General features: G+C 34.8%; 1 protein-coding gene across 1 annotated transcript; it reads right to left on the bottom strand.

The window, feature by feature from the left end:
- Positions 1-1,157: 1,157 nt before the first annotated feature.
- LOC120082051 (phosphoglucan phosphatase DSP4, amyloplastic) lies at positions 1,158-8,758 on the bottom strand. The gene is made up of 14 exons (XM_039037270.1): positions 8,538-8,758; positions 8,382-8,451; positions 8,238-8,282; positions 7,834-7,951; positions 7,438-7,514; positions 7,275-7,351; positions 7,003-7,083; positions 5,207-5,339; positions 4,734-4,793; positions 3,985-4,041; positions 3,267-3,362; positions 1,909-1,968; positions 1,622-1,729; positions 1,158-1,523 (listed from the first exon to the last, which is right to left on the bottom strand). Exons 1-14 carry the CDS (start codon positions 8,561-8,563, stop codon positions 1,389-1,391), a joined length of 1,143 nt encoding a protein of 380 aa, XP_038893198.1. The 5' UTR covers positions 8,564-8,758; the 3' UTR covers positions 1,158-1,388.
- Positions 8,759-15,762: the final 7,004 nt, after the last annotated feature.

Below are 15,762 nucleotides of genomic sequence, written 5' to 3'. Positions count from 1 at the left end.
TGCATGTCCTTTAAAAAATCTCTCTAGGTTTTATCAAAATTATTTCTATTGTAAGTTATTTTCAAGTTCGTTTTTTTAACCAAAATTACTATAATATATTAACTTAAAAGAAAAACCGAATAAGCGTGTTTAAAAAGAACTAAGAAATTTGTAGAGAAAGACTAGTATTTAATCCCAAAATTCCACCGAACAATTATTAAAAAAAAAAAAAAACATTTTTTTTAGGTATCTGGGAATTTTTTGTTTTAAATATAAATATTAAATTCTAATTGCCATGGTTTAACACTAGAATATTTTCCCTTAAAAAAACAATAGAATATTTCTATTGATTGACAGAGTTTGTTTGATAACTATATTTAGTTTAAGTTTTTGAAAAATAGAATAATAGAACTTATTTGTGTTTTTCTTGTAAAATTAGGTAGAAAGGAAATGTTAGAAAGAAAAATGTAATGCGAGTAATTACATGAATTTACATGTTGAAGTGAGAATGTAGATTTGAATGTATCAAATGACAAATAAACTTTGTTATGTTTCTTTTCGATTTGTTCCTTTATCATTAGTTTCTTGTAACCATCAAGCAAGAGTTAATGCAATTTTTACATCGATATTTGGCAATACTTGAAGCCTTTTGGATCGATTTTTTAAATGTTTAAAACATTTTTTTTAACTCGAAAACACTTTTTTAAAACTTAATTTTTAAGTTTATAAAAATTAAACTAAAAATTAAGATTCCATTTGATAATCATTTATGTCTCGTTTGATGATCATTTTGTTTTTTTGTATTTGAAAATTAAGTCTATATTATTCACATTTTTTTTACCATGATTTGCATCTTTAAAGTACAATGATTGAATTCTTAGTTAAATTTCAAAAACAAAAATAACTTTTAAAAAGGTACTTTTTTTAATTCGTAAAATTTAGCTTAATTTTTTATATCATTGTTGAAAAGTAGATAATAAAGGAATAAATTTAGAGGTGAAAGTAGTGTTCATAGGTTTCATTTAAAAAAAATTAAAAACAAAAAATAAAATGGTTATCAAACAATATCTAAATAATTATCAAATGAATTAACGAAAGCAATGATATTTTAGATTGGATTAAATATTTAGATATCAAAACAAGATAAAAGGGTATAGAAAGTTCAAGGAAAAATCAGATTTAAACTTATAAACAATAACGTTACGAATAAACTCCAGTGTTATCAAATTATTCTCGATGTTGTGTGACGAATCACAGTGGTGATCGTGCAACAGTATTAAATCCATTTTATTTCTTGGTCTTTATTGACACTACTCTTATTAATTTTCCATATGTTATATTTTTCAGAATAGATTAAATTAAAATACTATACAATCTAGACAATGCTTGCAATGCAAACATATCTTCATTCAATTTTCATCTGGGCAAGCTTCAAGAAATTGTCTTATTTTGGTTCTTTCTTCGGCCGTGAGTTCTGGTTCATCTCCAGTTAACCTTCCCCGAAGAATTGCTCTATCACTACCTGGATCCTCATCTTCAACAACCTAAACACGAAAAGAAAATGAAAATATTTATTTATTATTAATTGAGAAATCAAGTTGGTATTATTTCATTTATAAGACTGAAATTATCTAATTGTTACTTCAATGAAATTATTAACGTGGCCATCTAGGTTGGGTGGAGTGATTGGCTCGTTTTCATTGCACGTCCATATACCATCAATAATATACTTGTATTCATATCGTCCTTCCTGTTATATCAAAACCAAACAAATCCCATCATAATTCTTAAATTCACACTAGATTTATTTTTGTTGAAAAGGAATAACACGTAACACGTAACACGTAACACTAATTACAAATTCCAACTTATGTTGTATCATAAATTTTCAAATTAGAGCAATGAAATAATTAATTATAATTGTCATACCGCCAGCTCCCTATTGAGAATCCACGCACCTCGTGCCTCGTCGAATTTTAATGGAATCCTCTGGAAGAAAAGTTCCACAGATAAAACAATAAATACAACTTGTCGATAATTCTAAAATTCATAAGTATGCACAAACTAAACATTTTTGGTCTCTAATTAATTAGATTGCGCAATCGAGCAAAGCAACAGAAAGGAGATATTGAATCGTTCAGCTTATTTTTAATAATGATTCTAAACTATTTCTATTTCAGTATTTCAGCATTAATACACAATCGCAATCAACATTCTACTACCATCACATTCTAACCGAAGACGGCACATCTTTTGATCTTAGAAGACTTTAACAATTTTTAGTTCTTTTGCTTCAGAATTATCATGCATTTTGCATTTTGCAAAGAGACAGTACAGTTAAGGACAAAAGGTTCGAAAGTTGAACCTATTCCAATACAATTAGGTCATGTTGACTGCAAATAAACTGTATTGACAAGCCAACTTATTGACCAGTAATGCTTACTAATATCATAATCTATAGGATACTAGAACAAAGATGAACCTTAACTACAATGATTACAAAAGAAAAAGTGATTTATGTGAGCCTGTTTTATAATTATTTGGTTTTTGAAAATTGTACTTGCTTTTTGCACATTTTCTTGTCATGGTTTATATATTTACCTAATGAAACTTTTGAATTCATAGCCTAATTTAAAAAACAATAACTAGTTGGAGCTTTTTTTTTGCAAAGGAACTAGTTGGAACTTGAGAGTAGGGTTTATAAGCTTACCAAATTATCAAAATAACTCTACAATTTCATACCATCCACAGACAAAAATGTCGAAAGATGGTTCAAATTCTTTGTAGGATATAAACAGGTTCTGAACTACAACATCTATCGACCAACGGCATGAAAAGAAAAGTTCCATTAAAAATCAGCACTGATATTTTCTATCTTATCTAGAGCTTTAAAGGATTAAAGAATTAAAACCTAAAATTTAAAAAACTCATCAAGCTTCCAAGTACTTGTCAGAGTTACATGTAGTTATTGACAAATGAAAATCATCTAGGTTCTATTCTACATTTCATTTCTCCAATAAAATTTATTTTCTTTCCCGAGGAAATCATAATGCCAACTACTTCCTGCCACAAATGCATACTTAGGGACTATTAAGGGCATCCAAATATCTATTGATCGATTAAAGAAAAGTATCAGAGAGAAATCCGAATTTTTTGAAAACCATTAGAAAGAAAAGTATCAGAGGACATGTGTTACACGTATACTATTTTCCAAAACTAAATCAAACATTCAAGGAAGTGATAAACATAAAGAAGATTATTCGGAAAGAAAGAAAGAAAGTTATTACCTGGCCCCATCCAATATCAAGTCCAGATACTTCTACAGTTGAGCATTGATCATCTTCCCATGATAAAGTGACAGGCTTCTTTTTAAATCCTGAAAGCTTCAAGTAGAATACACCGGGGAATCACTTTTGTAACACAATAAAGCAAGAAGATAAAATATGACGTCAGCCTTTCTCAGACTTCATGTTGCAATGGATTTACATACATGCATGCATATATATATATGTGTGTGTATATATACACTTCATAATTCATAAATCATAAATCATCTCCAGTTTATTTCGGTGCTGCCTGTTGCGGTAACCACAACTATACCAGTATCACGTTAAACCAATAAACCTAGAAGGCAGAAGTCATAACTTGCAAGGAATAAAACTTAAGTTCATAATCAGCCTCTTCCCTTCACTACTGTAAAACCCGAGCTACTTCACAGTAACTGATCTCCTCAGACCTCTTAGATGGGGAAAAAATTAACAGAAATTGATAACTCCTCTCCTTGTTTGTGTAGGTTTTCAATTGAACCAATTAACGCGCCCCCATGGCTTAATTAATATGTTGAAAAATATGTCAAAATTAAAATTACAGGACAAGTTACATAGTCAGCCAAAGAACTAACCACCGAGCTCAATTAGAAAAGCAATGCATCTTAAGATTCGGGATAAAAATAACCCAAGGGACCAAAACAATTATTTAAATAAATCATAAAATATAAATACTTACAATGTCAGCAGTTGCACTTTTAATAGCATTTATCTTTGGGAAGCATGAGCGTTTGCTCTGCAAGAAAGCAAATCCAAGCACATTCAGCAACATTAGAAATTTAGGAGCCTATAGTTTGAGATCAATACACTTCCTCCTAGCATTCTAAGTCACAAGTCATGACAGATTAAATAAACTATTGCATTCACTACTCTGTAATGAATGAGAACGGGAGGATGTTATCGCATCATAACATTTTTATCTGCTGCGGACAAGGAAAAAGGACTATCAAAGTATTTGGGATTAGGATGCTACAAAAATGTTTTGTTCAGTTATCCTTATCATGATATAGTACAATATTAAAAAATTAGGACTTGTAAAAAATAAGAAACTAGTTGACACTTTGGTTGATACAATTAAGAAACTAGTTGACACTTTGGTTGATACAATTATTAAACAAAAAGGTTTATCAGGTCCAAACTAAATTAGGTTGTATATTTAGTTTAGATTGTATTTGGCTCCTTTTGTAAGGTGTGTTTTATGCCCCTTTTGAAATCTTTTATTTTCTCAATCGGAGCTCCGTTTTCTGATTAAAAAATGCAATCTTTTTATATAACAAAAAAATATGTAATTTTATAATGTATAGTGTTTCTGAACTCCTATTTTTCTAATTCAAATAGATAATAATACTATAATAGGAACACGCAGAGTTAATCTAACCAACAGAAGTTTTTCACACTTCTGCACTAAACGAGTATAATGGGTGTTACCAGCAGTAATTCTAGAGCCTCATTGAGTTTGTAGCCTTGAACCCAGTACATATACGCCATCTGTAGTTCATAAGATATTTCAAAAGTTGGCAAGAAGTTAATCGACATAATTTATTTCAAGCTTTAAGGCGTATCCAGTTACACGGCAGAATACATCCTTAGGAATTTAAAGAAAAAATGTCGAAATATCAGACAATAGCCAAAATATTAACATGACGAACCAAATAGGGGATGAAAGAATCAAGCGAAAAACTAAAGACAAAAATAACTGCACAAGTACGTTTATCTACACAAAAAAGAAAAAACTTAAGTGAAGCGAGGTATGGGACAGCAACAAAAATCAGGACCACCTTTTTCAGGAGATATCTCTATCTTCCGTGCACTATTATACTCGGTTAAAATTCATTATATTCCAAACAAATTATTTGTACAGTAGTGAAATTTATTTTTTAGAAGCAAGCTTATACACATACCGCAACAGCAGGAGCCCTTCCAAGTCCAGCAGTGCAGTGTATGTAAGTCACTCCACCATTTCGATTTATGGCTTTATGTAATTTGCTTACAACGGCTGGTAATCTTAGCCGTAGGTCGAATGCATCAAAATCCCTGTTGCATCAAACCTTAGCTGGCCATTGTAGAAAGTAAAATCCCCACATGCTTAAGAATGTAATCATGTATGCATGCTCATGTTTGCATCTGGTGCAGTGTAAATAATTTTGCTTGGCATAATAAGGTAGAAACGGTTAAAAAGCCGAGTCTAACTAAAGATATCAATTCTCCACAAGTGTACTAAGTAGATCAGATTTTAATATTTCTTTCATTTAACCAAGATAATATTCAAGTCAAAGCGTTTGATGAAATGATATAAGAAAATTTTTCAGGCTAGATGAGGAATTGATTTGAACTTTGTGATAAGTTAATTGGAAACACACACTAGAAATTGCTTCACAGAGGAGATCGAGGATCAAACAATAAATACCTTAGGGGCCGTTTGGATTGAGGTTTTCTCAATGTCCAGGAATTAAGGATGTCTGGAAATTATATGTCTGGGAATAAAATTACTGGGAATCAAGGATGATTATGTTTGGTTGTGCATAGGAAAACAATGTCTGGAAATAGTATGTGTGGGAATAGTATGTGAGAATTAAAAAAAAAAAAATGAGATTGTGAAAACAAGTCCAAACGATCGTTTACAAAATACTATACGATCACTTAAATTATCTACACGATCGCTGAGTAACAAAATGCTATATGATCGCCTACCCAATGCTATACGATCGCTTACCAAATGCTACACGATCGCTTAGCTTTGCTACACGATCGCTGAGTAACAAAATGCTATACGATCGCCTACCCAATGCTATACGATCGCTTACCAAATGCTACACGATCACTTGGGTTTGCTACACGATCGCTGAGTAACAAAATGCTATAGGATCGCCTACTCAATGCTATACGATCGTCTACCAAATGCTATACGATCGCTTACCAAATGCTACATGATCGCTGAGCTCAGCTACACGATCGCTTAGNAATGCTATACGATCGCTTACCAAATGCTACATGATCGCTGAGCTCAGCTACACGATCGCTTAGTTTTGTTACACGATAGCTGAGTAACAAAATGCTATACGATCGCCTACCAAATGTTATACGATCACTTACCAAATGCTACACGATCGCTTACCAAATGTTACACGGTCGCTGAGTAACAAAATACTATATACGATTTCACGGCTGGAAAGAAGCAAAATCGTGGTAGGAAGCGGAAGAAGAAATGAAGACCCACACTTCTCAATGGGTATGCAATTCCTTCATTTGTGTGGGTAAAAGATACCTAGGAATTGCCTTTTCTAAGATAAATAAACAAATCCCACCAACCAAACATGGACTTTGTAAACCCATTCCCATTCCCACCCTCTTTTCCCTCCAACCAAACGGCCCCTTAAAGAGTATAGGTATATGGTGGTAAATGGGGAAACAGGAAGTATATGAAAATCTTGTTTCCTCCAACATGTAAGGTGAAAAAAAATTCACATATAATTAATCTACAGTTAAAATTATCAGACTAATGGTTGGTAGTCTCCAAATATACAAATATAACTGCCTGTTGCTGTACTTAACCTTTTCAAATGTATCAACATGATGTTGCATCATACTCTAGTCTTATCGAGGAAGTGTTCACAATTGCAGTTATATGCTTTACAGATTTATAGCTTTCCATCGAATCACAGTACATGATAGGTCAAGATAACAAACACCTACTGACCTTATCTGAGCTCGCAAATGTTCAATATCATCAAACGTCTTTGTATATGCTATTATAGCACCAATGTCAACCCCAAAATATCTTTCCAGTACAGTGAAGGAATTCAGCAGTTTTCACTTTATTGATGAAACTCTACTTTTGTGAGAGATTGGAATTTCTCAAATATTAATTATTTAGTAACAAAATAAGAAAAGAAAAAGAGTAAATGAGTCAATGAAATTTTATTACGTGAAACATTAAGGAAAATATTTACAGAAATGAAATTTGGATACTCCAAATCTGGATCTTGCTGCAAGCAGAAAACTGTTTTTACTCCAATGCTGCGGAGCTTGTCAACATCCTCTGGAGTCTGAGATTTTTCGGATTAGAATGAGATTGTAAGGGAGTTAGTGCATAAAAACGCACAAAATGAAAAATGTCAAAAACAATTATCACCTGTAGGCATGATCCTACAATTAAATCTGGACGAATGAAGTTGTAGTTCATTCCCAGCTCATGTCTATATGTCAATACTGTACCATAAAGATCAAAAAGGGAATCAGATTAGATAACTAATGAAAAAGGACTTGGCAAGAAGCTCTAGCTTTATGGTCACAGAAACTGGCAGATTAGATCCATTATCCAATCAACCAGCAAACATTCACATCTCTGAATTCAAATTTTTAGCAGAACATAATAGAAAATTCAATTTTCTTCTCTAAATGGCAATAAATTTCTAGTTACTTTCTCACTAAACGATTTCTGAAATCTGAATAAATTTATTTATTAAATATTCACAGCATCGCAGTTATTTCCCAGTTCAAAGTGGAGTCGTAAGATGATGGCTCTTACCAGCACCCATAGCTTCTGTCATGTTATGGCTATATATTTCGGATTTTTCCTCCTTTTCCTCGGCATCATCCACTTCTGCGCCACTCATTTCAGCACTTGATGTAGAGCCAGACGCTGCCTATAGACAACAAGTAATCATTTCAAACATTTATTGTTTATAACAACCAGTGACCTAAAGCCACCAAAACTACAGATGACTGAACACTGAAAAGACTTTCTACATTCCAAAATTGAGATATGATACAAACATATAAAAATTCACAACTATGCTAAGCCTCAAACATAGCTAAAATTTCAATCGGCAAACTGATTGGAGAAAGCAATCATTCACACAAAACTAACAAATTGATCGTAATAAAACAATCTTTCATGAATTCTCATAATCACAAGTCCTCAATAGCTACCTTCACGGTAGAACGTCGATGTAGATCGGTAAAGTTCCTTATCACCTGTATCAATCGAAACAATTTGTTTAACGTTCGACGCAAAGAACACAGTGAGACTGAATATAAAGTGCAAAAAATATAATGTGGCGCGAACGAGAGTACCAGGTTACAGAGCTGGAATTCAGGCTTTCTTTGTCGGCATTTGAAGCTCCGGAACGGAAAAGAAGATGATCTGAAATTCAGAGAGGAAAGAAGATTGTAAGAAAAGATTTGAATGAATCGAAAGGAGGAGATGATGATTTCAGTTTCATAACTGACATTGAAAGGTTTTGAAGACAGTTCATGGCCGAATTGCGATCTTTCGCCGGTGCACGATGAAGCAAATTGGCAGAGCTATACTGCACGGATTGAAACTTTGAAATTCGATCAATGCCTTCGTTCACTTTAAGTAGTAACACAGCATAGTTTCGATCACGTTCTTGTGAATCCCAGAGGATATGCCTTCCCGTGATTGATATTCTTCCCCAACTCGGATCTTTCCTTTGAGTTGATATTTATATGATGTTTAAATTAAAATGGCAATTTATATTTATTTCGGTTTTTTTTTTGGTAAAATCGAATTTAATTTTTTTCAATGGTACAAGAACGGGTAGCATTTTTCTTTAATGGTTAAAAAAACAGTTCATGAGGTTGGGGTTGATGCTCTAAATCTCGTAAGATTCCGTAGTTTGTAATTATATTGTACAAACATTTTATTTATTTAATAAAATATGAAATGTTTTATTTGACATTTAGTAGCATTAAACCCACAAACTAATAAACTAACATCCAAGGTTATCATCGGTAACTTAAATATATATGTAGAGACATACAAGTGGATCATGTTTAAGTGATAACCTAAATGATTTGTAGTAGATGGATAAGGCTGCCTGGTGACACTTCGAGTACGACCCGCTTTGTAGATGTTACAATTGTCGTAAAGTGCTATAAATGATATGATCCTGATCATTCATGTGGAGACATGTGAGCGGGAGTATTCAGTTTGCATATGACCGGACCATGACATGACTAGTCTCATTATATAACGTCATTCTTAATTGAGACTTACATTTAATTAGGATGATCATAGGTGACATGACCTGAATCCTGAGTGAGTTGTGAACTTCTGCCTATGAAGGCGGTCCTCGTATTTGCATGGGTGAGAGTGACCAGATCGCCGACTCAACAAGCCTACCATTTTGGGGATTCGTCTAATTGGGGAGTTAGGAATACATTTACACAAAACGGAATTCACTCATTCCCCGACGTCGGGGTAAGTAAATAAATTGCTCCCTTAAGGGTTGATTCCGAGACTTGAACAATGTGGTGTCACACTCTCTCCTAGTCGGGGAAGGGTTTGATTATAGTTGGACTATGACTTATTTTCATTAGAGGGATCAGTGATACTTAAGGAGTTAGATGTAACTACATAGGCAAAATAGTAATTTTGGCCTAGCTGTACTTACAAGCAATTTGTGAAGGGTCATCGCACTATTGACTGGTTACATTCAATGGACATAGAAATATATATGTAGTGCGAAGAGTGCAATTGTCGGTCTTTAATGGAGTGTCCGAAAGTTAATAGATGTTGAATAATTTAATTAAACTATTAATTATTCAGGTACCATCGGAGCTTCAATCTACAGGTCCATGAGGTCCCCTCCTTTCTTTTCTCTCTTAGTGGTTCATGAAAGTGGGGAGTGTGCAGATGGGTGGTTACCTTCGTCTTCTTTTTTAATTTTTTACGGAGACGAACACTGAAGTTTTTTTTATCTCTACAAGAACAATTCTCCTCTTTGCTTCCCTATTAACTTTTTCCTCTTAATCTCAATTTTTCTCTCTTCCAAAATACCAAGAGCCCACACAACTCCTTGGATTCTCATCCTAGAGAATACAAGAGGTTCTGATTGGTGGTGGCCAATTAGAGTTTCAAGCACGTTGCAGTTCGCGACAATTTTGGAGAAAAGGATTCACGTGAAGAAAGTCGATCTTCAATGGTTAGTATCTTCTTATCTCTTTTCTCAATTTTATAATTGGCATGCTTTAATTTTGATTTAATGCATAATATTTTTGTATGTTTCTGTAAAATTGAATGTTCTATAAAAATTGGATTTTAGGACCGGTCTTTGCTTCCGCTCAGGACCTTCACCGGTTCTTTCAATTGGTATCAGAGCGGGGTTTTAGCCCAAATTTTTTCAATTTTTTGGAATTAATTTTACAGATTCTTAGTGAGTTTTTGCATTATGTATTTAATTCATAGTCGATGAATGAATGGAATGCATGGTTACAATTTTGGATAATTTTGGGATTGGATGTAGTCTTTATAGCCTTTATTTTTGCAAGGATCCGTGTTTTGGGTATAATTATTCTTCTATAGTTTGTATTTAATGTTTGTTGAGTCGTTCGTGGCTATTCCAGTCGAATTATGGAGAAGACGAGGCCTTAATCGGAGGAGAATCGTAGAAGATCGCAACTGTGCAGTGGCTTCTATACAGTAGTGTTACAATGTTGTGCCCTAACGTTGCAACATTGTGATTAGACGAACAGAGTGTTCTATCCGTAGTGTTGCAACATTAGGTCATAGTGTTGCAACGATGCACGACGGAAAGAATAAACTAGTTTACGCCCAGTTCAGTTCATGCCCTGGCTGGTTCGTGTCCAGTTTAGTTGGTTTGAGCGATTCTTGGCCGGTTCGGGTGTTTGGCGGTCCGGTTTGTGTAGTTCGACCTGGTTCACTTTTTTTGAACCGGTTGACCATTAATTATGTAATGGATAGTTATTTTTTTATTAATTAAATTAACATGAGTGTTATTAATTGTTTTTTTAAATAGTCCAATCCTGGTCCAATAATTTTTTTTTAATTATGCATTTGATATATGCTTTATTTTTAATTTTATATATTTCATAATGTATGCCATATAGTAAAAATCCCACTATAGATTATGCATCATTATTTATATTATAAATGTTATAATATATAGTTGCATTATTTAATTTTATAGCATGCTCTTGCATCATATAATATAAGTGTTATAGTATATGTTTGCGTGCATTAATTGAAGGATCTCATACCGAGAGTTACATGAGCGGGCTTATATCGTTCCGATTTCATAGTGACCGAAACATAAACGATATACATTCCATACAAACAGTTATGCATATTAAACTCATAATCGGCATGCTCAGAATACAATAAAACACAAGGAAAAGGTTCATACCAAATGAAGATCGTCTTCGTATGTGTGAACCCAAAGTAGCAGAAAACCTCCCACCGATCTACCAGCACCCGACGAGTGTGTCGATCGCAACAGCACGATCCAAACGTACACGAACAATGTCGCGGCGACACCACCACGAGAGAAACCCGAGTATTCTCGGCATCAAAAATCCAAAGAGTGGGCTCTGGTGAGTTTGGTAGAGGACGGAGGAAAAGACGTTGTGTAGACGATAAGCAAGTGGGAGATGAACTCTGCTATCGTTAGCAGAAATGCTTATCATATAGAGCTACACGATCGTTTAGGAAAGATGTATACGATCGTTTAGAGAACGCATAAAGTAGACGATCGTTTAGACAAACGAGCTTTTATCGTATAGGCTCTTGTGATCGCTCTTTCATGGATTCTTTTGTGCGCTTCCGATACGAATGCACGATTGAATAATAAAATGAAAACTTTAACCTGTCGGTTACCATAACCTGTTGGATTTTTTGTCCTAAAACTCGTAGTTTGTAAATTAATAAACATATTATGTTTTATTTTTCGATAAAGTTGTTATTGAAATTGTAACCTTGAATCCAATAAACTAAGGTCCTGAGGCTATTTAATGTAGTTTGAACTTTATGTAGTGACATAAATATGGATCAAGTTCAAATATATAGTCAAAATGGTCTACAGTATATGAATAAGGTTGGGCGCCTTATTCTGGAGACACTATGGATGCGGCCTACTTTGTAGTTAGTACAAACGATGTGATCCTAAATCGTTCATATAGAGTTATGTGAGTGGGGGCATCCTATACAATGAGTTTGCATAAGACTGAACCATGAAATAGTCACTTTTTACGTTCTAAATGTCGTTTTATGTATAAAACTAACTATTTCGTTAATTGATGACCTAGGTAACTTAATCTTAATCCTGAGCTAACTATGAACTCCTGTTCACTCAGAATTATCCTTAGATCTGCATAGGTAAGGGTAGCTCATTATCGCTAGCCCAATAAGCCTCCCATTTCAGGGGTAAGATCAGGTGGATAGTTGGGAACATAGAGTGCAAGACAAAATTCACTCCTACCCGTTATAGGGATAGAAGATAGGTTGTTCCCTTTAGTACTGAATCCAGGTCTTGAACAAGGGGCCCCACCCTCTCCTTGGCCCTAAAGGGGTTTGGTTTATAGGTTGGACCTTAAACCAATTGTTCATTAGAGGATCAGTGGAACTTAAGGAACAAGATGTAGTCTTGGGAGTAAAACGTTTTTTATGACCCAGACGAGCTTACGAACAACCTGTGAAGGATTAGCTTACTAATCATGGTTATATCAAATGGACACAAATATATCTATAGTGAGGGGAATGCAATTATGGGACTATAGTGGAATGACCCGTTAGTTAACGAATGTTGATTAGCTCCGTCTAAAGAGTTTAGCCAGCTAATCTCGAATCGTTGGAGCCCATGATCTATAGGTCCATTAGATTTCCCTACTAGCTCATATGGAATAAACTTAGAACAGTATGATAAAATAATTCAAATTATTCGAATTAGGTAAAGAGAGAGAAACCGACAAGTATATGTGATATAGTAGTCGGGTTTTTCAGGTTTAGAGATATAGTTTTAATATTTAAATGTGATTTAAATATCAAGAATATGAATACGTTCATTCGAAAGCTCGGAAAGAATGGAAATCGGTCAAAGATGTAAAAAGTCAAAAGAGCTGACTTTTGACTTTGAAAAGTCAAACTTTTGACCGACCTTATATTCAAACGTGATTTGAAATTTCGAGACAATGAATGCGGATTCATGCTCGGGAAGTCAAAATTAGTCAACACGAAAAAAAATAATAAAAAGTCAAAATGTTGACTTTTTGGTTCAAAGTTTGACTTTGACAAAATGACTATTTTGCCCTTTGACTAAAGTTAGTGGGAAATCCAAACTTTTCTTGGATAATTCCACTAACAAAATAGTGGGCTAGGTGTTGGCTTATTAGTGGTGACATTAAGTCCACTTAAGATAGTGGATTATAGGTGTTGGCTTTTTATGGATTTGGTTCATGCAATTGTTGCATGGTTTTTTTTTCTATAAATTGGGTTTTTGAATTTGGATTAAAAACTTTTGGTCATTTTTCCAAAATTGTTTTTCCTAAATTTGGGTTGGAAAAAATCAATTTTCTTTGAGTGAAGTTCAAAAAAAAAAAAGAAAAACCCAAACCCAACCAAAATCTATCTTTTATTTTCCAACTCTTTCTCTCTCTCGGGTTTCTTCATCCACGGGTTCCCACAAACCCGGTTCTGAGTCCAGAGGATAGTAGGTCAACTCTAGTGGTGGTTCAGAAGAGTTCGGGTCGAGATTCAGTGAGGAAAAGCGGTTTTCGGGAGCTTTCTCTTTCTCTCTCTCGGTTTCTTCATCCACCGGGTCCCACAACCTGATTCTGAGTTCAGAGGATAGTAGGTCAACTCTAGTGGTGGTCCGGAAGAGTTCGGGTCGAGATTCAACGAGGAAAAGCGATTTTCGGGAGCTTCAAAAGTAAGTTAATTTACTGTTTTCCCTTCATTTTACATGCTAATTTCCTTTTGATTTAAAGCAATTAGAGTGTAATTAGGTCTTTTTCCGCTGCGTATGTCTCGTGTTCCATCATGTGGTATCAGAGCATGCTTTAATTACGCTCAATTACTTTTGGTGGGTGGTTTTCTCCTTTCTATTCAAGTGTTGAATGAAATATGAACTAAAGTGGATTTATTATGATTTTGGCATTGTTTTTCTTTAAATTTCTTGTGGAAATTTATAATTGCTCACATGTTTATGAGAATTAATGTGTGAAAAATGGTCTGTAAATTTTTTAGAGTCATTAGAGTTGAAATTAGGCTGTAATTGCTTGATTCCGGGAGAGAGGACAACAACAAATTTGGAGAAAAATTGCTTACAGACCCGAATTTAGCCTCCAGACCTGAGAATGACTCTCAGACCCGACCCGACCAGCGCTCCGACCCGGTTCGGATTAGCCCCGCGCTCGCCAGTTGTCGATGAAGCTCTCTGGCCCGGCCCACCGATCCAGTTTTCCGCGCGCTCGCAATTTCCGTCCGGCCCGTTTCGCGCTCCGATCCGCTTCGAAGAAGCCTCGTGCGCCTCCTGCCTCTGCGACCCGCTTTCCATTCGCCGACCTGCCCGCACTTCCGTTGACCGCACCAGCGAACGTTGACCAGCCGGTTCAGACGGTCTGGACCGGTCTGTTTGACCTGGTTGAGTCGGTTTGACCGGTTCAACTTAGTTTTTTGGTTTTTGGTGTTTTTGGGCCAGTTCAGTGGTTTCTGAGCGGTTCCAGATGGTTCAAAGTGTTTGAAGCCGGTTCTGGGAAGCTGGTTGCTGATTTATGTAATAAATTAGTTATTTATTTGTTTTTAATGCCAAAATCGGTCCACTTTAGTGTTGTTTACCTATTAAGCATGTGATGTATAATGTCGTTTGATTATGTGTGCATATAGTATGCCATATAGTTTTAAAACCCCACCATAGGAAAAGCATGTGACATGCATTTGTTATATGTTATAAGTGTTATAAAATATACACTATGCATGCTTAATTTTAATATAAGTGTTATATTAAAGCATGTTTGATTGAAGGAAGCATGTTATAGATGAATGCTCTAGGGTTAATTATAATTTATCTTATAATTGTTATAAAATAACCTAGACTTCTAAAATCTATGACAAAGATAAGATGCATGCTCACTCAGGGTTAACCATCGAGCAATCCCAATTTTCATAGAAAATAGGTCAATATCTTGTAAAACCGAAATTACAAGAAAACTCACCTGGCAAGATCTTGGCAAAAAGTTAGATAAGATGACTCAGGTTGAAGGTTTTTAAGTTGACGGTTCACGGAACACCTACTACCTGGAGATCGAGCCAGCGTCTGAGTTAGGTTAAACCTGTTTTATGAGCATGCGTGAGCGGTGTGAGGTAATAAAATTTGTTTATCACCTAGACATCGTAGGTTAAAAATCCAGTATAAAAGTTATACTCGGATGAATCACCTAGACTTAGGATATATTTAGTTAGCTAAAATGTATAGCTAAGTATTTTATACCCTAACCGTCTAAAACACTTCACCTGGAGAGAAGTAATGTACTTTTAGCTCTAGCATCCCTAAGAGTTCATACCGTGATATTCATGCTTGGCTTTGGGTCGCCCTGGGAGCGGACTCCATTCGGAGAGTGTTTGCATGAGTCAATACCAAGGTGAATAGGGGAAGAATTTCTAAGTGTTAGTAAATTCTTGACCAAAGTAGCGATAACT

The sequence above is a fragment of the Benincasa hispida genome, chromosome 7 (genome assembly GCF_009727055.1).
Source record: "Benincasa hispida cultivar B227 chromosome 7, ASM972705v1, whole genome shotgun sequence".
NCBI lineage: Eukaryota > Viridiplantae > Streptophyta > Magnoliopsida > Cucurbitales > Cucurbitaceae > Benincasa > Benincasa hispida.
Note: the sequence above shows the minus strand (reverse complement) of the source record. Positions and strands in the feature narration are given on the sequence as shown.

Bases quoted from the DNA above. Each gene is read 5' to 3' on its own strand.
- LOC120082051 (XM_039037270.1), bottom strand. From the start codon at position 8,563: ATGAACTGTCTTCAAAACCTTTCAAT. The intron at 8,452-8,537 runs GTCAGTTATGAA...TCTGAATTTCAG, and splicing joins TGTCTTCAAAACCTTTCAAT to ATCATCTTCTTTTCCGTTCC. The intron at 7,952-8,237 runs GTAGCTATTGAG...TGTTGTCTATAG, and splicing joins ATCGACGTTCTACCGTGAAG to GCAGCGTCTGGCTCTACATC.